The sequence below is a fragment of the Lithobates pipiens genome, unplaced genomic scaffold (genome assembly GCF_037356315.1).
Source record: "Lithobates pipiens isolate NorthernLeopardFrog02 unplaced genomic scaffold, aLitPip1_a1.2 Scaffold_18, whole genome shotgun sequence".
In the NCBI taxonomy this organism is placed as follows: Eukaryota; Metazoa; Chordata; class Amphibia; order Anura; family Ranidae; genus Lithobates; species Lithobates pipiens.
In genome coordinates this window covers 206,809,391-206,834,639 of record NW_027507758.1, presented here as the reverse complement: position 1 = coordinate 206,834,639, position 25,249 = coordinate 206,809,391, and the positions used below count along the sequence as shown (strand labels likewise).

Here is a 25,249-nt window from a genome sequence, read left to right as displayed (position 1 = left end):
AGGCTTGCTGGACAGGTAAGTGCCCTTATTAAAAATCAGCAGTGTTTGTAGCTGCTGACTTGAAAAAAAAGAAAAAAAAATTGCAGGTGGAACACCGCTTTAAGGCTCTGTGTCCCATAATGTATGATAAAGAAAATAGGATTTTTATAACAGCTTACCTGTAAAATCCTTTTCTTGGAGTACATCATGGGACACAGAGGTCCCACCCCTCTTTTTTTTTTTTGCTTGGCTAAAAAAACCGAGGTACTCCTGGAAGGAGGAGGGGTTATATAGGGTAGTCAACTTCCTGTATTCCGTATACACCTGAAGGTGGCCCATAACCGTGTTTACAAGGACAGTTTTCCTCTCGGTGGCTCTCATACTCTGTACTCGCAGTGAGGACAAGGGAGCTGCTGATGCAGGTGCAGTGTGAGATGGGATATCACATGGTATGGTAAGCTGCACTGTGATCCCCATCTGTGCACAGATGCTGACCGATGATCTCCCTACAAGTGAGAGTGAAGGGGATCCGCCCACACTGCTCAGAGGTACTAGAGCTGGGCCGGGTAGGTGAAATGTGAGGAAGTTTGGTTGGGGGGGGGGGGGGGGGTTGAAGGCAGGTTTGTGCAGAGGTCAGAGTCGAGTAGAGAAGTAAGTAAAATATGGACAGCCTGTGAAAGAGAGCTGAATCCTGCACACTGTGCATAGCACTAAACCCTGTACTAGGTATGTAACTGAGCCCTGCACTTTGTATATAGCGCATCCCTGAACTCTGCACTTTGTACATATCACATGCCTGAATCCCACACATTGGCACACTCCTGGTATTTATTGCTTCTTTATTGTGCTATTTGGCCACACCCACCCTTCGATGTGGGAAGAGCGTGGTTGCGTTTCTGCACCTATTTTCTGAGAAAAAAAATGCCCTGGATAAATTGATGTAGTCTTAAAGAGTTCAGGTACAACCAGCCCTTTGCGGGTAACCATAATGCTAATGCGGCCCGTGAATAAATTGAATTTGACACTTATGATCTAGATGATGTACTTCTGAAGATACACTTCAGGCCTGACAGAAAATATACAAAGGTAAATTCAACTGCCTGATGCCCTTCGTTAGGTAGTAGACTTCAAAGAACTTTTCTACAGCTCTTCATTTGCCTCAAATATCTTGGTCTAACTTTAGATACATCTCAGATGCAGGTTTTTCTTACTAACAAATTTCAGTTATGTTCTCTATGAGAAATATGGTTAAAATATGAATAAATATCCATCGTCCAATCTCATGACTGGCTAGCGTTTATCAGCATAGAGAAAGCAGGGACTTTCCCAGCCTTTACCTATGCCCTTTGATGAGGGCAGAGGTGGGGATGATGGGAGAGTGGAGCAGAGGTCAGAGCCAAAAGGAGGGTGGAATTGAGATGTGGACAGCCTTTGAAAGCACACCCATAGACCCTGCACTCTGTAGTGCACCCCTGGACCCTGCACTTTGTACATAGTGCACCCCTGAACTCTGCACTGTGTACGTAGTGCACCCCTGAGCTCTGCACTGTGTACGTAGTGCACCCCTGAGCTCTGCACGTAGTGCACCCCTGAACTCTGCACTCTGTACATAAGGCACCCCTGAACTCTGCACTCTGTACATAAGGCACCCCTGAACTTTGCACTCTGTACATAAGGCACCCCTGAACTTTGCACTCTGTACATAAGGCACCCGTGAACTCTGCACTCTGTACATAAGGCACCAGTGAACTCTGCACTCTGTACATAAGGCACCAGTGAACTCTGCACTCTGTACATAAGGCACCCCTGAACTCTGCACATGAGGCACTCCTGGTATTTATTGCCCATTCAAGATGAAGATCCTCCCACTTGTAGTGCAATTTGGTCACACCCATTGTTTGAAGTGGTACAGTAGGGGGTTTGAGTTAATGCACCTATTCACTGAAGAAAAAAAGCCATGGATAAATGTATATAGTATTAAAGATACAAGTGGCCCTTTGAGGGCAATCATAATATTGATGCAGCCCTGCAATGAAATGGAGTTTGGCACCCCTGGTCATAGTGCATCCCTGAACTCTGCAGTGAACTCTTCCCTGAACTCTTTCACATCTTGTTACGAAAAAATCTGCAGACTTTTTACAGAAGAACCCTTGCTTTTCCCAGTCTCAAGGCCCTCTATTTCACCTGTCTTCACAGCCACTAGCTTGTAAACGAGGGCTGTTGAAACCCTGATCCAAAGGAACAGAGGGGTCTCTGAGTCTCATTACTTTCTTCTGAAGGGCAAGAAAAGCCACATCGTGGGAGATTTATTATTGTACCTGGAAATCTTGTTTAGCCTGTATTTAAAACAGTATATTTAATGCCTTTTTTGAGTAATCATAGCACATTCTTAATATATCTAAAAACGTGTGACTTTCCTGCTAAGAGCCCTTAATCCTAATTGGAGACACACCTGTCTTCAAAAACTTGCAAGCGGCCATCAGCTAAAGGTATGAGTCTGTGATCAATAATGTATGAAGAATAATAATCAAGTCTTTTCGGTCTACTTCCTCCATGCCCAAGTTAGCTTCAGTGAGGGACATCAGTTGAACAGCTGTCTCTCTGCTTGTTTATTATCCTTAGACATGAAATAGTGTTAGTTGAGACAAAAGCCTACAAGAAACTTGTAATTGAGCAGGATTTGTTTCCATTTGGCTGTCAGATGTTATTCAGTTGCATATATTTTCTTATGTGACTTAAAAATGAGATTAAAATGTTATCTTCTGGTATACCCACATGTATAAGAACTTATTCAAACCCATGGGAGAGTGTGAACTACGTTTTCATTAATGTGAAATATCTGGATTAAAGTCCAGTTTAAGCTTTTTAAATAGAGGAGTAATGGTACTGCATGTACAAAAAGATTTCCATATAAGGAGAGGGGTGGAGAAGGAGAGAACAGCTAGAAGAAGACAGAAATACAAGTCGGAAAATAGAATAAAGGGAAAGGGGAGAGAGAGCAGGAGAAAAGAAAAGAAGAAGAGTCGGTCAACCGGTCCGCACAGACCCAGGCCTTCATACGTCTGAGGCCATCCCAATTTTGCAAATAACTTAGGGCTCGAATAGATAAGGGTCGGGATCTGGGGGTAGAAAGTGTTGTATCCAGGGCTGCCATATTTTATAGAATTGGGGCATACGATCGAGGAGTTTCGCCTCTGATATAGAGTGAATCATGGCCCTTGTAACCCTATTCTTCATTTCCACCACCGGGAGCGTGGGCGTTTTCCACACCTTGGCAATAGTTTGTTTAGCTGCTGTGGTAAGTTGCAGAAATAAAGCCAATTGACTACGAGTGTAGTTATGGGGAGTAGAGTTGAGAAGGGCCAGCGAAGGGTCTGGTAAAATAGAGTGCCCCGTAAGGGTCGATGCTATCTGGAAGGCAGTTGTCCAAAAACGCTGTGCTACTGGGCAAGACCACCATATGTGGAAATGTGTGCCCGCTGTGTTACAGCCCCTGAAGCATGTAGCGGGATATCCCGGAACAAACTTGGCAATCCTGGCTGAGACCAAGTACCAGCGCATAAGGACTTTATAATTAGCCTCAGAGGCTATAACATTCTGTGTTGCTTTATTTGTGTTAGTCCAGATTGTGTTCCATGTGTCTTCTCCGAGGTCTAGTCCAAAGTCTGCGGACCAACCCCTAGTATAAGATGGGAGTGTTGTAAGGGGGGAGGAGAATTGAGTGTACAGTTGGGAGATAATGCCTGGTGTATGTGGGTCTGTTTCGCATATTTGCTCGTAAAAAGAGTTAGTATCATGGGGACTAACAGGTTTAGGGATTGAGTTGAGGAAATGGGCGATCTGTAGGTAAGGAAAACATTCGCCATTAGGTAAGTGCGATTGGGCCTGGAGTGTAGGGAAGGACCTGACTTTGCCATTGCGCATAAGGGTGCCAACTCGGTCGAGCCCTGCCCCAGACCAGGCCGTAAATAATCCAGGTTCAGAAAAGGCAGGGATAAATGATGGGTGGCCGATAATAGAGAGTAATGGTAGATGACGAGATTTAAGCCGGAAAGATTTGTGGGTCTCGTCCCAGACTCTGAGGGAGTGGGCTGTGATCGGATTACTAAGTCTGCTTCTCAGTGTAGGGGGGAGCCACAAGAGATTAGATATATTTATCGGAGAGGCGTCTATAGCCTCGAGGCTGACCCATATCGGTATCTCCGTTTTAGCGTGGTACAGGGTGAGTTGTGCAATTTGAGCTGCACAGTAATAGTGTCTAAAATTAGGTACTCCTAAACCACCCAATGATTTGTGGCGGTACATGGTGGCTTTAGTGACTCTAGGCCTAATTGTTCCCCAGATGTATTTGAAAACTTTACCTTGAACCAGTCGGTGAAAATATAGCGGGACACGGATCGGGAGGACTCGGTATAGATATAGTAGTTTAGGCAGCAGTGTCATTTTGACTGCCACTATGCGACCTAACCACGATACGCACAGTGGCTGCCAGGAAGATAGGAGACTAGTCAGCTTCCTAATTAGCGGGAGATAGTTATATTGGAACAAATGCAACGGATCTTTCGTGAGATGAACACCAAGATATGGGATAGAGGATGAGGACCATTGAAAAGGGAAATTGCTGCGAAGAAGATTAAGCACATCACTCGGCAGAGATACGTCTAGAGCTCTAGATTTGGCCTCAGTTTAAGCTTTTTATATTATTACTCTCAAAGAAGTCAGGCTGCAAAAATGGTTATTAATGTGGGCACAGTTATTTGCTGTAACTAGGTTTAAAATATTGTGCTCTGGCAACACACTGGACTGCTACTGGAATGCTGTAGTGGACTGATTATCCTGAGCAGCGATATTGATTGGAGCATTGTTCAGGGGGTGTGTCGAACTGCTGAAGCCTTAGAACACTGCTATGCAAAGCTCTTTGAAGCTACACATATAGAAATGTAACACTCTTCTCCTGAAGCACCCTAAAATGAATAAAAACACCCCTTTAAAATCCCAGATATCCACACCAAACCCTATAGCATACAAAAATAAACGATCATGCCGAAATTGGGTTTTGATAAAGAACTGGCCTTACCCAAATCATGTGGAACTACTAGGGTATATGTGTGTAAATACATTATATCTCATTTAAGTGTATTTAAAAAGATCAAAATAAAATGCACTTCCGGTTCCGGCGCCGCATGAGCTAGCTGCGCTCCCGCCTAGCTCCCGCTGCAGAGCCCCACAAACCGGCCTAAAAATCCTGGCACAGCGGCCCCAGTGCTCCACTCCGGCTCCGGGTGTTCCCCCACGATCCCCGCTCCTATGGATCGATTCGTCGAAAAAACGGGAGCCCGCTCGTGCGCGGCCGCGGCGGCGCCCGCTGATCGGCCGCAAATTGAGCCCCCGGCTTTGGCCTACTCGGCTCCGGCTCACTCCGCTCCAGCTTCTCAGGCCTCTGCTGCAGATCACCCGGACACAGACATGGAGGTAAGCGGGGTCGCCACCCCAACACCCCCAGCTACCTCAGGACCACCACCCCCCAGTGGGCATACTGCAAAACCCCCTCACAACCATAATGGGGATACACACCAGCCACCCCCGGGGGATGATGGACACACAAACCGCATAGCACAAGCCGTGGCGGCCCTGCTGTCTCCCATGATCACAGCTTCTGTGGAGAAAGCCATACAGGCTGGGATGCAACAAATCAAGGCCCAAATCACAGAGCATGCTACCAGACTTGATGGCCTTGAACATAGAATCTCTGAGGTGGAGGATGATCTCTATCAATCCCAAGCCACTGAGCGGTCTCAGGAAAAAGCGCTTCAGTATGTCTTCCAAAAGTTGGATGACTTAGAGAACAGATCCAGACGCTCCAATCTGCGTTTCGTTGGTGTCCCTGAGTCGCTCCCCAATGCCAATTTGAGTGACTTTTGCGCGAAACGCATCCCGGAAGCCCTCGGTCTCACAGGCCCCTTCATAGTTGAAAGGGCCCACCGCATAGGATCCTTTAATGCGGACCGCAAAACTCCCCGTCCCATCATTTCCAAATATCTGAACTACGCGGATAAAGCTGCTGTCCTGCAAGCATTCCGGCAGTCTTCCTCAGTGCAGGTCGACGGGGTCAAGATTCTAATTTTCGCGGACTATTCTATCGAAGTATCAAAAAAACGGAAAGCCTTCCAACCGATCTGCTCGGAACTGTTTAAACTACAAATTAAGTTCTCCCTGGCATTCCCCACCGTGCTTCGTCTCAAGTCCCCCAGAGGGGAACAACTTTCCTTCCAGGACCCCTCTGAAGCGGAAACATTTTTACGCTCTCTTCGCTCAGATCCTTCTCCGGCTACTCCTTCCAAATCTGCCTCAACTCTTCGTGCCCTGGACCAGAGGAGCCCCAGAAAGGATTCCCCTAAACGCTTCCGAGCTTCGGATCCGGATCATCGGCATCGCAACATTCCTCGCTGAAGACCTTTCTTCATCCCCACCACGGTTTGATGTCTTTTTCTTTGTCCCCCCCTTCTACCCGGTTTGCAAGCCATGATGTGCTGAGTAGCAGTTGTTCGCTCCCCCATGCTCTTGGGTACTTCGCCTCATCTCCCCTTCATTCCGGTTACTCAGTTTTATGCTACTTAACACCGGGAGCTGTTACTCTGCCAGTCCCGAAGGTTCTGGACTACGGACGCCGCGAGCTTTCAACAAATGACCTTCTCCTTTTCGGTTGTACGCCCGAGTCCTTGGACAAATGTTCAGGTTTCTATCATGTAGCGCTTGTACTTTAATCTTTGCACCATTTATTAAGTTACTGTTTAAGCTTTTATTGCCTTACTGGCTTTTACTTTGTTCCTCCACTTGGTTTAGGTCTTGGCATGACTCCACTGTGTAATATACCACCCCTCTACCGTCTAGGCGTTACGCTGTGACACATACCCTAGTCCGGCGGGCCTCAAGCGGTATTACGGCACTGCCCGCGTTCAACCCCTGTTTCCGCGGGGCTCTGCTGGAGAGCTCCCTCCCCTATGCACAGTGAACTCATGCGGAAAAAAGAGAAGTACATGCTGCTGTTTATTTGTTCGGTTATTATTCTTTTATTATTGTTTACCCCCCAAGCCCCTTTTTTTCCTGCCCTCCCCTGGTTCTTTCCCTGTGACCTCTTGGGTTCTCCCCTCTACCAGTCACGGTTCCCTGGTCAACACCTTATGCCCTGTATCACCATTGAGCTCGGCCTAGGCATTTTAACTATCCTCGCCCATCTATATCTCATATCCTGCCATTCACACCCACAGATTCCGCCCCTCTTAGAGTAGTCTCCTGGAATGTAAAGGGTCTCCGCTCTCCCCAAAAGAGAGTGAAGATCCTTCGTCATCTTAAAAGACTCAAAGCAGACATTGCCTTATTACAGGAGACCCACCTACATACATCCGATTTTCCACGCATGCAAAAAATGTGGGTGGGATCAGTACATGGAGCCGAGTCAGTGGGTCGGAAAGCCGGGGTATTGCTCTTAATTCACAAAAACCTTCCCTGCACAATTCTATCCACCCTCTCGGATAACATGGGTCGTTTTTTCACCGCCGCGGTACGGATAGGCACTAAGGAAATGTTTATCTCCAACGTTTATGCCCCTAATAACCCCTCTAAGCAATTCTATTCTGCACTTTCATCGTGGTTACTCCAATTCACCCACTTGCCTCATCTAGTAGGGGGTGACTTTAATGACGTTATGCACTCCTCGATTGATAGATCCTCCCCAAAAAAACAACCGCAGGATGCCACCATAATGATCCCTACTATCTTTGCCTCCACCATGGACTCCCTACACATGACGGACCTTTGGCGTCTCAGTCACCCTACAGACAGAGAATTCACGTTCTATTCCAACCTTCATAAGTCCCTGGCCAGACTTGACCACTTTTTTGGTTCGGATGATCTCGTAACCTTGGTATCCGAATCTGAAATTCATGACATAGCGGTTTCTGACCATGCACCAGTGGCAATTTCCCTAGACAGACTGGATCTTCCCCCGCATCCCAACCTTTGGCGCTTTCCAGCTTTTTTAGCTAATAACTCAGATTTTATAACATTCATGGATAAGGCCTGGGTGGAATACTCCTCCGCAAACGCCATACATGCGGCTGACCCGAATCTTTTTTGGGATGCAGGGAAAGCGTACCTTAGAGGTCGCATTATCTGTTATGCCACGTCCTTTAAACGCAACGCACTCAAGCATTACAAATCAGCCAGTGCCAGACTACATGCTACCCAACGGCAGCTCTCATCTTCCAATTCCACCATACATCATGATGAGTGGGTATCAGCCAAGTCAGCTTTTGATACTTGGGCTGACACTCTTGAACGGTCGAAAAAGGCTTACTTGGATGCTACCCTTCACAAGTATGAAAATAAAGCCGGAAAACTCCTCTCTAGGCTGTGTAAAGGGGGCCATCGCCCCACTCACATCACCTCCCTCCGTAACCACACGGGACAGACACACTCTTCTCCTCAAGCCATAAATGAGACTATGTTGAAATATTACACTGATCTCTATGCACCAGACCCCATAGTACGAGAAAAGGCTCAGGCCTTTTTGGACAAAGTGACACTTCCCACCTTATCAGCACAGCAATTAGAGACCCTAAACGCCCCCATCACTCTATCTGAAATTGAATCTACCATTCGTCATCTGCACTCACATAAGGCGCCAGGCCCTGACGGCTTCACTAGCGACTTTTACAAAAACCTCATTCACATTACAGCGCCCACACTCCTCTCAGTTTACTCCTCTATTTGGGCGGGGGGTCCCTACCTTCCCTCTGGGAATCAAGCGGTAATTAAGCTTCTCTCTAAAAAAGGAAAGGATCCGCTACAACCCGGTTCATACAGACCTATCTCCCTCCTTAATCTAGATGTGAAAATCCTCTCAAAAATTGTCGCCACGAGGCTAGCTGATATTCTCCCCCATCTAATCCACCCAGCCCAATCGGGATTTGTTAAAGGTCGGACAGCCACTCTAAACATCCGTAAAGTTTTACTCGCTCTTGAATGTGCCAAACAGGACCCTAATGGTTCCTATGCCATCATTACCTTAGACGCTGAGAAAGCCTTCGACAACGTCAGTTTTGACTGGCTATCCATGACCCTCTCTAAATTAGGTTTCTCAGGCCCATTCAGTCACCTTATAACCTCGATGTACTCCTCTCCCACCGCCTGTCTGGTAGCGGCAGGCCTCCTCTCACCAAATTTCCCCCTACACAAAGGTACCAGGCAGGGCTGCCCCCTATCCCCTCTTCTTTTTAACATAGCCTTGGAACCCCTCTCCAGATACCTATCCCATTCGGGTCCCCTCCAGGGCATAAAAATTGGAGGAGTGGAACTCCGCACATCCCTGTTCGCAGACGATATCCTTATTTTCACCTCTAACCCCTCCCTTGACATTTACACCATTAAAAATACTTTCGATGAGTTTAGGATGTGCTCAGGGCTACGCATTAATTATTCTAAGAGTGAAATTTTACCCATTGGCTCTCTCTCTACTCCTTCCTGGGTTAGTGACTCCCTATTCTCTGTAGCTCCCTCATACATCACCTACCTAGGAATCAAAATTGGTAAACTGCCTTCTTCTTTGTATCAGCTAAACTATCCCCCTTTGTTAACTAAGATATCCCAAGAATTGACCAACTGGATGGATCTGCCCCTCTCACTCCTGGGAAGGTGCCACCTTGTAAAAATGGTCAGTTTTGCCAGACTTTTATATCCTATGCAAACTCTCCCTCTTTTGCTCAAACACAAAGATGTTACCTCTTTGGAATCTGCTATTTAAAAATTTTTATGGCACGGCAAAAGACCACGTATTGCTTTCAAAAAACTACACCTTCCCAGGGGCGACGGGGGTATAAGTCTACCTAATATTAGGTTGTATAATCTAGCCTGTTTACTCAGAACGAGCCTAGATTGGATCACACACTCATCCAGATACTCTAACTTTGATTTGGAACCCGCTATGGCTCACCCTTTCTCATTGTCTGCCCTGTTACACTGCCGCTGCAAATCGGTACCCCTCCCCCACCAACACAATCTTGTCTTCAGAGACACGGCAATAGCGTGGAGAGAATCCAGAAAATTGGCCGGACTTACACTCCACTGTAAGGCCTTCTCGGACTGGTCAGCACGGGGCCTGTCCCTTCTTTCCTCCCTATGTGACCCGCATATTGGCAAACCGCTCCCCTTTCAGAAAGTGATGGACTCATTCCTAATTCCCACCTCTCATTTCTTCCATTCTCAACAATGCATCAGCTACATTACCCACACTTGTAAGGAGGACTCCCGTCGATTTCAACCAAGCTTCCTGGATCAGCTGATACGCAACGAATGCTTTAAAATCTCGGATATCTATAAGCCGCTTCTGCAACGATCACAGCCACCTGCATCCTCTACCTCTATTGCAAACTGGTCATCTGCCTTCCCGGACACGGATCTTGTTCATAAAATTTTGCTCGGTCTAAACAAAGTCCTCAATCTGACGCCTAATGAAACCTGGAGGGAAACCCAGCTTAAGATTGCCCACAGGGCCTACATTCCTTTTCTCTCCTCCAAGTCCAAATGCGATGGGGCTTCCTGCCCTCATTGTCATCACCCGAAGCCACCCCTCACTCATCGTTTATGGTCTTGTCCTGTTATATCTACCTTTTGGGACCAGGTCTTGGCCTTCATTTTTGACGTAACCTTGATGAAACTACCTAAAGAACCTCTTCTCCTAATCTTTGGTTATTGGGATCCCATCCTGTTACCTTGGTCCACCTCTGCAGGCACTAGACCCTCTTTAGGATCTCATCCTACGCGAGCTACAGTGGACTGGACCCTGTTGTGCTTACTGTTGGCCCGCCGTCTCATACTACGATTCTGGCTCCTGCCCTCTGGCCCTCGAGCCTCCCAACTCTGCAAAGACCTTCTATCTCTCTTACACGCAGAGAGGCTCACGACAGACTTCTCCCATGTTAAACAAAAAGCTGACTTCCTTGCCAGGTGGCAGCTGTTCATAACCGCAACCATGTCTATACAGGACCAACGCGAATTGGATCAACTCTCTTTTATCTACAAGGATCCGCTCCATCTCTGATACCAATGTGAGACTTTTACACAGAGGCCGACACCCTCCCCCCTAAGACTCTCCTCAAAACTCTCCTCAATTCTCTCCCACGCCAGGACCCCTCTCATGGACATCACCATTGAACTCCCCCCCATCCATGTCCCTCCCTGTTCTTTCTTTCCCCCTTATTTCTGTCAAGATATTGCTTTCTAAGTTGCAGTTAGGCATTTGGCCCCCGGGGTGCTGGTTTTTATTTTTACTGCCTGCACTATTTAAGGTCCAAAACAGTAGCTGATTTATCCAGTCTGGTCATTATTGCCTAGGGTTTACATAATCTCACTGTCTTTGAACGTTCTATGTTTTATGGTTCTCTGTCACCCCAGGGTATGACCTGGATATGTATCTTGTCTTTAATGATTGTGCCTTAACATATGTCTTTGTATTTTCTCTATTTTCCTAATAAAAATTATTAAAAAATAAAAATAATAAAATAAAATAAAATGCATGCCACTAAGTAACATTTATGCAATATTGTATACTGTGAGTGCAATCGGATATAGGAAGTTTAGTAATGTGAGCCCAGAGCACTGGTACACACAATGTGAAGCACAGTTGGTGCTTCAGACATTCAAGCACAACACTATTATCTTTATTGTATAGTACGGGACACAGGCTTGATATTCATGGATCTTGGTACCATCAGATGAGCGGACACTAGCAAAGCTTCTGAGGTGTGCCCTGGGCATACCCCTGTAACCCTACCCCCACTCTGAGTCCTCAGGTTATGTGGAAGTCTCACTGGCTTCTCTACAGTCTTACCTATTAAATGTGAAAGTCTCCAAGTCTGTTTTCTCCAGGTTTTGCTAGTTTTGGATGGTAGTCTGTAGTTTGGAGATCCCTTAGAGTCATGGGTGGGACAGGATTTCCAACCCTGCGTCTGGTTCTTGAGAATAGCAAGCAGTGTGTGTGCCCAACTGCACACAGCCCATATAACGAGGGGCTGGGGAGAGCAGAAGGTGGAATGAAGGTGGTGTTGGAGCAGTTGAAGAAGCCCAAAGCTGTGTGCATCCAAGACCGTGGGCCTGGAAGAGCTGGTGGTTTGAGGGACCAGTACCTGTAGCAGCAGTGCTGTTGAAGAGTAGCCAGGTGGACTTGTATTTTCAGTTTTGTCTGAATGATGTTTAAACCCCTGCGTGGGATTCCTGAGTGGACTTTTGTTTCGTTTTTATCATTTAATAAACGTGGGCTACCAGGCCCTTAACTATAAATGACTCTCTGATGTGGACTCACTACATGAAAACTAATCTACCACTGAGCTGAACAATCCCCCATGCCACAATATACACACAGCGGGTAAAATAAGTATTGAACACGTCACCATTTTGCTAGGTAAATAGAAAAATATAAAGGTGCTGTTGACATGAAATTTTTATCACTTATCGGTAACATCCCTGGCAATTCATATATGCAAACAAACCAAATAATTACACAGGGATAAAGTATTGAACGCATAAAGAAAGCCAAGACACCAGCTGAAATCTATCAGTAATTACAAAAGCAATCCTGTGCCTTGTAAGTGGAAATTAAAATCGGCTGGTTCAGTCTCAACTGATGGTCTCATTACCAAGGTGTCACACAAGAAACATCTCATGATGGGTGAAAGCAAATAGGTTACTTAACCACTTCCCACCCGGCCAATGCATATATACGGCCGGGTGGGAGCCGTCTACTCCTGATAGGACGTTCAGGAACGTCATTCAGGAGTAGCGGGATCGCGCGCGTGCCCACGCAGCGGCGCGATCCCGATGTGCTCGTGTCACCCGGACACGGCACATCTCAGATCGGCAGGAGGGCTCTGTGATTGGCCCTCCTGATCACATGACGGCGGTGTCCAATCACGGCCGTCATGTGATGTAAACAAACAGCCGGTTGCTAGGCAATCGGCTCTCCTCTCCTCACACGGAAGTCACCGCTGAGGAGAGGAGAGCAGAACGCTGCAGCCGGCTGATGATCAGTGAGTATAGGCTGCTTTTTACAGCTTTTTACTCACTGATCATCAGTGTAGTGTAAACACACAACACACCACACAGTACAAACACAGTCCCCACACATGTCCCCAAAACACACATGTCCCCAAAACATACATGTCCCCAAATAATAAAAACACATGTCCCTAATAATAAAAACATGTCCCCCACATATGTCCCACTAAAATCACATGTCCCAATGATTATCTGCACACATATGTACGTGATCACCTGCACACATATGTACATGATCATTTGCGTACATATGTCCGTGATCACACAAACCAATTATTATACACTTAACGGAATTTTTTTTACCAAAAACATGTAGCAGAATACATTTTGGCTTAAATTTATGACAAAATTTGATTTTATTGGATTTCTTTTCAAATAGAAAAAAGAAAATATTGTTTTTTTTCCAAATTTCCGCTATTTTTGCGCTTATATCGCAAAAAAAAAACGGAGTCGTGAATAAATAACACCAAAATAAAGCTCTATTTGTGCGAACAAAATGATAACAATTTCATTTGGGTACAGTGTAGCATGACCGCGCAATTGTCACTGAAAGCGCTAGAGCGCTGAAAGCTGAAAATTGGGCTGGGAAGGAAGGGGGCGAAAGTGCCCTGTATTGTAGTGGTTAAGACCTTTGCAACCTTATTATACTGATGACATTGGTTACAGAAGGATATCTAAACTTCTGAATGTTAACTTAATTTCTGAATGTATTTGTTTTGGTTTCTTTGTATGGATTGCATGGGTTGGTACCCACATGTGGGGAATATTTCATATCAATAGCACCTTTGGAAATATATGTACCTAGAAAAATGGTGACCTGTTCGATCCTACCCGCTATGTGTGTGTGTGTGTGTGTATATCATTTTTTTTTTGTTTTTTATATATCTATAGCAGTGGATAAATTAAGGGAAGGTACAGTAGGTGACCGCGATATTGTGTCAGTCTCGCCGCTAGAAGCGACACCCTACGAGCTGGCTCGCATCGGGAAAGGAAAAATGTTTATTTTCCTTTCCCGATAAGCATCACTGGCCGGGTTGACACTGGTGCGGGGATCCGAATTGGATTCCCGCCAATACCAGGCACTGTGTTTGGTATGAATCCTAAGGGAGAACTCCATGTCAAATGTAAAAAAAACGGCGTGGGTTCCCCCTGGGGAGGCATACCAGGCCCTTAGGTCCGGTAGGGATTTTAAGGGGAATCCCCTTCGCCGAAAAAAGCGGCGTGGGGTCCCCCCAAAAATCCATACCAGACCCCTATCCGAGCACGCAGCCGGCGGCCAGGAAAGGGGGTGGGGACAAGCGAGCGGCCCTGGCATTGCGGCCGGAGACAGTGTCGAGTCAACATCTCCAGAAGAAGAAGAACGGAAGGCGGCGGCGACAGAAGACCGGGCCACCGCTAGTAAAAGAGCTAGAAGAAGAAGCGGTGGCCCGGCAAGAAGAACCGAAGAGGGGGACAAGACCCCCAAAGTCGGAAGAAGAGGGTGGCGGCGACGAAGAAGAAAGTCGGGCTCCTCCACTAGCAAAAGAGCTAGCAGAAGATGGCGGAAGAGTCCGGCGAGAAGACCCCCGAAGACGAAAGACCCCCGGAGCTGTGCTATAAACTATTTTAACCCTTGTGTGTTTTTTTTTTTTTTTTACTTTTGTTCACAGGTGAATAGTTAGGGGTACATTGTACCCCATACTCATTCACATAGGGTGGGGGGCCGGGATCCGGGGGCCCCCTTATTAAAGGGGGCTCCCGGATTCCGATAAGCCCGCAGACCCCGACAACCAACGGCCAGGGTTGTCGAGAAGAGGCCCTTGTCCTCATCAACATGGGGACAAGGTGCTTTGTGGTGGGGGGGCCGCGCGGCCCCCCCTTCCCCAAGGCACCCCCCATGTTGAGGGCACGCGGCCTGGTATGGCTCAGGAGGGGGTGGCTCGCTCGTCCCCACTCCCTTTCGTGGCCAGCCGGGCTGCGTGCTCAATAGGGGTCTGGTATGGATTTTTGGGGGGACCCCACGCCGTTTTTTTCGGCGAAGGGGATTCCCCTTAAAATCTCTACCGGACCTAAGGGCCTGGTATGCCCCCGAGAAGGCATGCAGGCTTCATGAGTGAGGCGACATTATCGCCTCGCTCTGGCTGCTATAGGAAAATGGCATTTTCCTATTGCAGCCAGCGCAACGGTATCGCGCTGGTTAGAGGAGCCTGTTGCCGGGAACCAGCGCGATACTGTCGCACTGGAAACACAATATCGGCGGCACCTACTGTATGCCACTGCTGTGCTCCAACTTGGAGACTTTTAAGTTTAAGATTTCCACTTAAAGATGTGTTCAAATAAAAGCTGTTTTTAATGTGAATTGTTAGTGTCAATTTGGGTTTTTAAGTGTGCAGGGAAATCATCTATTTGTACTGTTATGCCCTTACTTCATGTGCACTTTACTTCAAATGCTAATTAAAAAATTGGAGAGTTGCCATTGTTGTATAGCTTGTTTTATACATTTCAAGCCTGTGTACTGTGTGATTTAAGATAAAAGGAATTTTAACTTGATTTTAAATTGCATATCTTGGAGTACAGTGAAGGACACAGGCCACCTTCCCTTCTGTCCTGTGTTGTTGTACATTACTTGCTACAAAACTGAGGACTCCCGGAGTAACAAGAGCCTCTCAAATATCTATAAAATTATGTTTTGTTATTGTTTGTAGCCCTGATATCAGACTAATATAACTGGTAAATTGTTTATTGATCTTGATTCTTATACAATTTAGTGTTTGGACTTTAGTTTCCCTATAGCCAGTTATAAATTGTATGCTCTCTAGTTGTTATCAAACATTTCTTTGGTTGTTAAAATAATTATTAACTATTTCATATGCTTAATTACAGGTGGTCTACTTTAGGTGGAAAAGATGACCCAATAGAAGCCTCAAAAAACTCTGTTTTTGTTAAAGTACTTCAAAAGTTATTGAATGAAGGTATAAAAAAGCATTTTTTTCACATTATCTAATTTGCATTGTAGATGCTTATGCATACAAGAACATGTATTCTTATTCCATGAAATGTTATAAAGTTTTGATAGATCATTGTTAACTACCATATTTTTCGCTCCATAAAACGCACTTAGGTTTTAGAAGAGGAAAACAAGTAAAAAAATATTCCGAACCAAATGATGTACTAAAATATTTACTAGTGCCCATGAAATGCAGCCTGACCTGTGTCAAGGAAATGCAGCCCGACTGTTGCCATAAATGCAGCCTGATCTGTGCCATTCCTCGGGCTGCTCTCTTTTCTCAGCAAGTGTCAGGCTCAGCCGGGAGATCGGCCAGCGCTCACGGGGGCCCTGGATGTCTGTCTTCTAGTACTAGCATGGCGGCGGCTGTGGGGGGCGGTATATTCTAACTATAAGACGCAGAGATATTTTCCCTATATTTTTGGGTGAAAAAAGTGTGTTTTATGGTCCGAAAAATACGGTATATGTTAAAGAATATGTAAACCCAACATTTCATATTAATGGTATGTGCCTGCTGTACCATGTATTTGTATGAAAAGGTATCCTGTTAGTTGTCTTGATTCCTTCTAAATTCTCAATGCCTAGCCTCTTCTGTGCATGTGCAGAAAAATTCTGTATTCATTCTACAGAGAGGCCATTAGGATACATAAAAGCAGGCGATTGACAATAGTGACTAAAGGCTTTGGGCAATGCATTATTCCAAAAAATAGTTCAAAGGAAGTTAAATACGTATAAAAATATGTACAGCATATGGTTTTACATTTACAGTGTAGTAAAGTCAATAGACTAAATTTCCCCAGAATGGTTATATGGGCATTTGTAAATGTGACCTAAAGCCCAACTTGAGCTTAAAGCGGAGGTCCACCCTAAAGTGGACCTTCCGCTCATTGGAATCCTCCCCCCCCTCTGGCGCCACAATTGACACCTTTCAGGGGGGAGGGGGGTGCAGGTACCTGTACAGTACAGGTATCTGCACCCACTTCCGGGATAGCTCTCTGCGGAAAGGGGCGTAGATTACACCCCTTTCCGAAAGTCCCCCGCTGCCTGCTGGGAAACACACAGATCGCAGAGGCAGCGGGTCCATCCTTATTGCACAGCGCGACTCGCGGATGCGCAGTAGGGAACCGGGAAATTAAGCCGAAAGGCTCCACTTCCTGATTCCCATACCCAAGATGGCGGCGGCAGCACCCGAGAGACGATCGAGAGATCGGCTTCGGATGCCGACATCGTGGGCGCGCTGGACAGGTAAGTGTCACTATTTTAAAAGTCAGCAGCTGCAGTATTTGTAGCTGCTGGCTTTTTAAAAAAAAAAAAAACGCGGACTTCCGGCGGACTCCCTCTTTAAACATGTTTTTGGTTTCAGTGAGAGAGGTTTATAACTTTTTTTTTTTTTACTTTTGCCATCTCTGTCCCCATTGAGAAGATTTCTACAAATTTTCTACCCAAGTGACTAAACATAAAATGAGATCTCTCTGGTGTGGATAACCTACTTTATAAAAATTTTATATTATCCTCCCTACTGAAATGATTTTGCACACATCCTGTCTAGTTGATCACATAGAATGCGAGAGAGGATGTCCCCAATGGTTACACCCCTTTGTGGGCGGCACAGTGGTGTAGTGGTTAGCACTCTGGCCTAGCAGTAAAAAGGATCGCTGGTTCGAATCCCAACCACAACACTACCTGCCTGGAGTTTGCATGTTCTCCCTGTGCCTGCGTGTGTTTTCTACGGGCACTCCGGTCTCCTCCCACACTCCAAAGACATGCAGGTAGGTTAATTGGATTCTTTCCAAAATTGGCCCTAGTATATGAATGGGGACCTTGGATTGTGGGCTCCTTGAGGGCAGGGACTGATGAGTGTGTACAGGGATAGGGACAATTGTAGACGCTCAGGTTGAACTGGATGGACTGGTGTCTTTATTCAACCTTACTAACTATGTAACTTCACAAAGAGCAACCAAAAAAACCTGGCAAAAATTCTAACCCTTCCCCACTCGATCAAAATAAAGTACTTTATTTTTGTATTTACCAGATGGGATGATTGGGCTCCCTATATCAGCAGATTAGAAGAGCTTCTGTTCATCTCACCACACACAATACATTTTGATTGTACAATTTTCTTTGATCTACCAACAACAGTGTAGGGCCAGGGCAAGCCTTATTGGATGCAGATTGTATGGGCGCTTTAGCTAAATCCTCATATTACATAGTTTTGGTAAGTCTAAAGATAATCATAGAAAAATTGTATGGTCAGTTTGTAAAATGTATGATGACCATTACAGGTAGCAGAGCACCTGCTCTTTTTAGGACTTTGTAGAAGTGTTCATAGATGCTCTCAGCCGTAATGTGATCTTTTCCTGGGGTCATTCAAACTTTAGCAATTACATAGTGAGCAGATACGTTGGAGACACAAGTACAGTATATGCTATTTTGCCAATCTGAAGGAAGGATTCTATGGGCGATATCCAGTGTCAAGAGTCTCTTCAATAGTAGTGGACAAAACAAACATCTGCATAGCAATAATTGAATCTCAGGTCACATGAACTCCCCCAGGCATGTTTTTCTTGTGCCAGAGATATTGGGGTATTGCTTATAGTCAATGCTGCGAACAGTATAAACATCAAATCATATATACAATTTTATCCTAAAAAAAAAATAGATGTAGATGGAGTATGCCCACTCTTAGTTGAATTGCATGACAAAGGGAATGCCTTTATAATAACGTAAACTGTTAAGGGGGATACTGGTAGGATTTTTTTTTATTATTCTGTTCCCTGATAATAACAAAGAGACACATTTTTCATAGATGGGCTTGTGCCTTTTTAACTTGCACTTTTTATTATTTTTTGAGTACTGTTAGTGTTAGAATGTACTATATGTAAACGCTAACAAGCCACTCTTATTTGCTCCCATTTGGCCTTTTCAACAAACATCACTTATTTGTTGTCTTTTGGCCTGTTAAATATACTAATAAAAAAGCATGTTATGTACTTTGTGTGGGACTATACCTTTTATATTTGAATAAACTAGTTTGAAAACATGCATCATCTCTAATATAGTGCATTGAGAACAAAGCAAATACAAATTGTCAATACTGAAATAAATCATGAAAATAAAACATGTGCAAATGTGAGAACATAGTGCCAATAATATAGTGAAACATGACTGTGAAAATTATTTTAGGCCACAAATTCCATGGGCATCACAGTGTACAAACAATATCGGTTCATAAATCCAAAATGTGAAAATTAAGAATTGCAAGAAAAGTTCAAACCATGGTTGTATATGAAAATCCACTATTACCAGAAGGCAATGAGCCCCTAATATGATATAAGGGCAGGATATGTATCTTGATCCCAGGACTGGAATTAACAGCTGCTCAGTTTCACATCCAAAACCATATCTCACAGGATTGTGCCATATCGGCAAACACAATACTGTAAATTCGCAAGAAAAAAACTGCCAAACTTGGTGCACAGGTGAAACCAACATGTGTGATGATGTCACTGCATCCTAGCTGTGTCATATGCATTTGGTCAAAAATAACACCATAATGCCAAATGTTTGATAAATACCAAAAAACAACATGTTCTTTCAAGGACTCAATTCAGCCCTCCCTGTTCTTCCCTTAGACTATAGTCCCCCACCTCCAATGTTGTGGGGAGAAGGTGGTGTTCTGTAATTTAGCAAAAAAACATCTAAGTGGGAGCCTAACACCATTCCTTCTGATTTAAGTCCAGCAAATGCAGCTGCTTATCAGCTCACAAGATGAAATTAGGAGCTGAATGTATTTTTGTCAGCATCGACTAGTATTTCTCTGTAAAAGGATAAAACATGGATAATGTACATGAATGTATGATCCTAATGATTTTTTTCCCTGTGTATCTACAGGCAAAGACCTTAAGACTTACTTACCCGATGTAAATGCTCTTCTTCAGTCGGATGAACTTGGCAGTTTGAAGTCAAATCGATGTTTTGAGTTTGTTATAAAAGCAAACTATGAACATTTTTTAAAAGAACATGCATAATTGACTTGTAAATACCTACTATTTTGTTTCCAAATACTGATATGTGCTAATAAAAATAAAATTTGGCTTGTTTGTGTAGTGGGTTTTATTTTCCATTCTAATAGTTGCAAGTCACATTAATTAATAAGTTATATACTTTGCGTGTGCAATTTATGTCCAAAAAACTTAAAATACACAGGGTATACAAACAGAGATTCTCAACCATGTTGGAAACACTGTTAAAAAGCGTAACTAAGAAATGCAATGTAGTAATATTGTATTTTCTTTCAACAATATGCAGATCAATGTGGGCCTTCTATCTGCACATGATTTCAATGATTTCAGTTAAAGCAAGTTTTAAAGTGAGAGAGACTGTTTAACCACTTGACCTTCGGCAGATTTACCCCCTTCCATGACCAGGCCATACTTTCCTATACGGCACTGTGTTACTGACAATTACGCAGTCATGCAATGCTATACCCAAATAAAACGTATGCATGTTTTCCCAACAAATAGTTTTTGGGGGGTTTTTTGGTGGTATTTGATCACCACTGCATTTTCTTATTTTTTGGCCTATAAACAAAGAAAATAATTTAGAAAAAAAAATATTTAAAAAAATTAAATCAAATTTCATTATAAATTTAGGCCAATGTTTTTAGTAAAAAAAAAATCCCAATAAGCGTATATTGATTGGTTTACGCAAACGTTATAGCTTCTACAAACTATGGTGTGTGTGTATGCATGTGTGTGTGTGTATATAATATATATATATATATATATATATATATATATGAGAGAAATAAGTTGGTCCACACTATCCCAGAGACACATTACTGTTAAAGGTACCTCATCCCCTAATAATTCTGCAAATATTGTATCCAAGAATAGGAAAAAAGGGGGGGGCAGGGGATTTTTATACGGTACACTGTATAAAGAAACAGAGATTTCTTATAAAAGAATTCATAGCTTTAATATTTAGAAATATATTAAAAATATTTTGTAAGGACCAAAATAGCAAAAATAGCAAATACACTCTTTATACAAAACATTACATGACATAAAGCATAGGGGATCCTGAAAATGTTAGTTGCTGAGAATGATCGTATTTCCTCCCGACATGTTTCGCGTTTTTGCTTCTTCAGGGGAGTATGCAACTAACATGAACATAAACACAAAGAAAAGGTTTGAGAATACAGAAAGTACATTTATGCCGTACAGTTAGATACACATAAATTTCAGAACATTAAATATGAAATTGGTCTCAATGCGCTCAGTCCAAAGAGGTACAATGCTTACCCAGGTATAGTCATTCCCGGCATCGCAACCCACAAGCCAATAGATGGTGAAATAGGTGGCAGGAATTAGGTGACAGGATCAAGTGCTAAAAACAACCCAGCCCCATGCAGGGCATAGATGGAGGTAGACAAGCGCTACAAAGATCAAAAACAGAATCCAGAGATAAGTACCGAGTTTACAAATCCAGCACAGACATTGAAAAATGTTACTTTGTAACAGAAAGGGTAAACGATATCAATCCCTCAATTATAAGAGGGAATTGGGGCTGAAGAACATGCCTCCATATTAGAACAAGAGATACTGATTATCAGAGGAGTGGAACAATTGATTTTAATTACGCCTAATTAGTATAGAGGTTGTAAGAGGTAACTGTTGGGGATATATAACTAGTATACTGTTAAAGAGAGTAAAAGGAATAAAAATTATTTTTACCTGCAGTTAAAGTCAAAGATGAAAGAATTAGTTCCATGTGATAATATTGATGCAGTACAGATGCAACAGATCACAAAAAAAGAATCAATTGATTCATTGTAGTGTTTTGTAAGTTACAGAGTGCAGTGCTATGCTGCCACTCTAGGCTTGCTGAACCTACAAGCAAATGAGAGAAAGGATGAATAGGTATAGGTATGTATGGGTAAGAAAAGATGTTATAACAGTATAAAGTTCAACTAAGAAAATATATTTACCAAACAGATAAATATTAAAGCTATGAATTCTTTTATAAGAAATCTCTGTTTCTTTATACAGTGTACCGTATAAAAATCCCCTGCCCCCCCCTTTTTTCCTATTCTTGGATACAATATTTGCATATATATATATATATATATATTTTTTTTAATTCTAGTAATGGCGGCGATCAGCAACTTGGGGGACTGCAATATTGAGGCAGACAATCGGTCACTGAGACTTTGCAAGAACCAGTGACACGAATACAGTGTTAGGTGATAAAAATATGAGCTGTCACTGTACTAATGACACTGTCTGGGAAGGGGTTCATTGTGCTTCTCTCACCACCACCATGCCCCCCCCCCCCCCATAAAAGCAGATATCGGCCTTGCTAATATAAGCAGATCCCTGTTCTGTGGTGTTTATCGACGATCAGTACCGTATATACTCGAGTATAGGCCGACCCGAGTATAAGCCGAGGCCCCCAATTTACCCCCAAAAAACTGGGAAACCTATTGACTCGTGTATAAGCCGAGGGTGAGATATGCCTGTCCATCCCTGTGTGTGTCCGTCCATCCCTCTGTGTCCGTCCATCCCTGTGTGTCCGTCCATCCCTGTGTGTGTGTCCATCCATCCATCCCTGTGTGTGTGTCCATCCATCCATCCCTGTGTGTGTGTCCATCCATCCCTGTGTGTGTGTGTGTGCGTCCATCCATCCATCCCTGTGTGTGTGTGTGTGTGTGTGTGTGTGTGTGTCCATCCATCCATCCATCCCTGTGTGTGTGTGTGTGTCCATCCATCCATCCATCCCTGTGTGTGTGTGTGTGTCCATCCATCCATCCCTGTGTGTGTGTGTGTGTGTGTGTGTGTGTGTGTCCGTGCAGCCTTGTGTGTCCAGCCTACCTGTGTCCCGAGCCTCCGTCCGGTCCCGTCCCGAGCCTCCGTGTCGTCCCGTCCCGAGCCTCCGTGTCGTCCCGTCCCGAGCCTCCGTGTCGTCCCATGCCAGGATCGCCGCTCTTCGTCGGCGCCCTGGCGGCCATTCCCCTGTTCAAAAGCCGCGCCTCCGCCTGTGATAGGCGGAACACTCAATTTCCCAGCAGTCAGTGTTCCGCCTATCACGGACATCGGCTCATCCGAGGATGAGCCGATGTCCGTGATAGGCGGAACACTGACTGCTGGGAAATTGAGTGTTCCGCCTATCACAGGCGGAGGCGGAGGCGCGGCTTTTGAAAGGTAGAATGGCCGCTGTCTGTCTGCTCGACACGCTGTTCGGGCAGTCAGACAGCGGTGACTCGAGTATAAGCCGAGGGGGGCACTTTCAGCCTCAAAAAAGAGGCTGAAAATCTCGGCTTATACTCGAGTATATACGGTATGTCTCGGAGGACATTGAGTGTCTGACACCTGCAGATTGCTTCTGCTGTGAATAAGCACAGCAGAAGTGGCCCGCCAGTGGCACATTCCCCCTGCAGGTGGAAGTGCAGGACCATACTGCTCTTCTGGGTCACAGGAGTGCACATAATTTTGCACTAGCTTTTAGTGTAACATTTACATTTTCATTTGTAAATAACTTTGCAGTCAAAGTCATATTGTAATTGAATGTTTTATTAAAACATACTTTTCCTTTTCAATGTGCAGACTCTGTAATTTTCTGAAAATGCAATGTATTATGGCTACTTGGAGATGTGCTGTACACAGAATGTGTGCAGAACGTCCCCCAGAAACCTAATGTCCTGCTTGTGTGGTTGGCTCACTGGCTACCCTGAAGTCTGCTCTAAGATACAAGTCAGATTTCCAGCATCCCTGCAACAAAACTGTAATGTTTGGTGAGATACTCCCAATAGGAACATGTCTAAAGGAATGCAGGACCAGCAGTTTTCCTCATTAGTGCCCTGCAGCTGATTGAAAATTATGAAACCACTCCCTCTAGACTCAGCACAGTGGGACAAACTGATTTCTTCAGAATAACAAAAGGTAGGAATTTGCAACAAAGTCTGTTAAAATCCTTGCAATGTACTTAGATCACCCAGAGGGGAATCTTTTTTTTTTTTTTTTTTTTCTCAACAGAAGTCAAGTTACACTTTATTTGCATAGTACAGGAAACTGGCAAGGCCTGATGAATTGCAGATTGTATGGATAATGTGGCAGAGCGAGGCTCTGTCCCTATGAAATTGGAGGTAAAAGAGACAGAGTTTCTATATCTGCGGACTGCAAGACTACATACAGAGTGTAGAGTTTAAATAGAGAAAACTGCTCTGTCAGTTTTCTCCAGGTTTTGCTAGTTCCGGATGGGATTCTATAGTTTGGAGAACCCTGGGAGTCATGGGTGGGGACGGTATCTCCAACCCTGTGTCCGGGTCTTGAGGATAGCAAGCAGGGTGTGTGCCCAGCTGCACACAGCCCATATAATGAGGGGATGGTGGAGTGTGAGCAGCTTGCTGCTGCTGTGTGAAGACAGACTTGTGTATGTAGAGTGGTCATCCCTGTCAGAGTTTGTAGCCTTGAGAGTCGGGAAGACTACGGAAGCCAATGAGTCCAGGGGGCTGGAAAGAATCGATAAGTCTGTTGGGAACAAGCAGAGGAACTGCTAACAAGAGAGAGCCAGGTGGCTTGGTATGTTTTCATTCATGTGTGCTGAGTGAAGTTAAACCCCTGCGTGGGATTCCTGGATGGACTGTTGTTTTGTTTTCCCTTTAATAAACGTGGCCTACCAGGCCCTTAACTATAAATGTGAAACAAAAAGTGTAGCGCTAAAGTGAAAAACACAATAAAAAGGGAGTGGGTACAAACAATCTGCGTTTTAAAGAGAGAGATCTCACACTTATTGTGAGAAAAACTGTAAAGGATATTGCGTGTAGTATGCAACAATCAATATGATATATATACGACTATATGTCATAAATATTAATTATGTGATGCAATAAAAATAAAGCTTTATACTTCAAATACTGGAAAATGGACTGTCAGTTTATTGAACTATACAAAAAAGTCCTCTTATCATATTAGACAGAAGCAATCAATCTTCCCATCTGAATCGTAGATTGAGGTGGGGAGGAAACCAGCAACAGTAGCCTGTTTGTCTGAAATGGTATTTGAGGGTTCAACCTTCTATAGAAACAAGATGGATACTCTTACTGGAAATGTTAGCCCCACCTGTCCTACCACAGTGGGTCTACAGTGCTTGTAATCCCAAAGGATTGGGTTCCGG

At 44.3% G+C, this 25,249-nt stretch overlaps 1 protein-coding gene and 1 long non-coding RNA gene across 6 annotated transcripts in view; one reads left to right on the top strand and one right to left on the bottom strand.

The window, feature by feature from the left end:
- NUP133 (nucleoporin 133) overlaps nt 1-20,175 on the top strand; it is a 951,293-nt gene extending 931,118 nt beyond the window's left edge. For all 4 annotated transcript variants that reach the window (XM_077486543.1, XM_077486541.1, XM_077486544.1 and 1 more), the window contains 2 exons: nt 15,952-16,040; nt 19,967-20,175. In XM_077486543.1, coding sequence (XP_077342669.1) covers nt 15,952-16,040; nt 19,967-20,103 — 226 coding nt within the window. In that variant the 3' untranslated portion in view covers nt 20,104-20,175. The remainder of the gene's footprint in view (nt 1-15,951; nt 16,041-19,966) is intronic.
- A 692-nt stretch (nt 20,176-20,867) lies between these two features.
- The window catches only part of LOC143987652 (uncharacterized), a 186,219-nt gene continuing 181,837 nt past the window's right edge, over nt 20,868-25,249 (bottom strand). For both annotated transcript variants that reach the window (XR_013276679.1, XR_013276680.1), the window contains exons 3-5: nt 21,811-21,966; nt 21,379-21,512; nt 20,868-21,236 (exon numbers count right to left, since the gene is read on the bottom strand). This is a non-coding gene — a long non-coding RNA (uncharacterized LOC143987652). The remainder of the gene's footprint in view (nt 21,237-21,378; nt 21,513-21,810; nt 21,967-25,249) is intronic.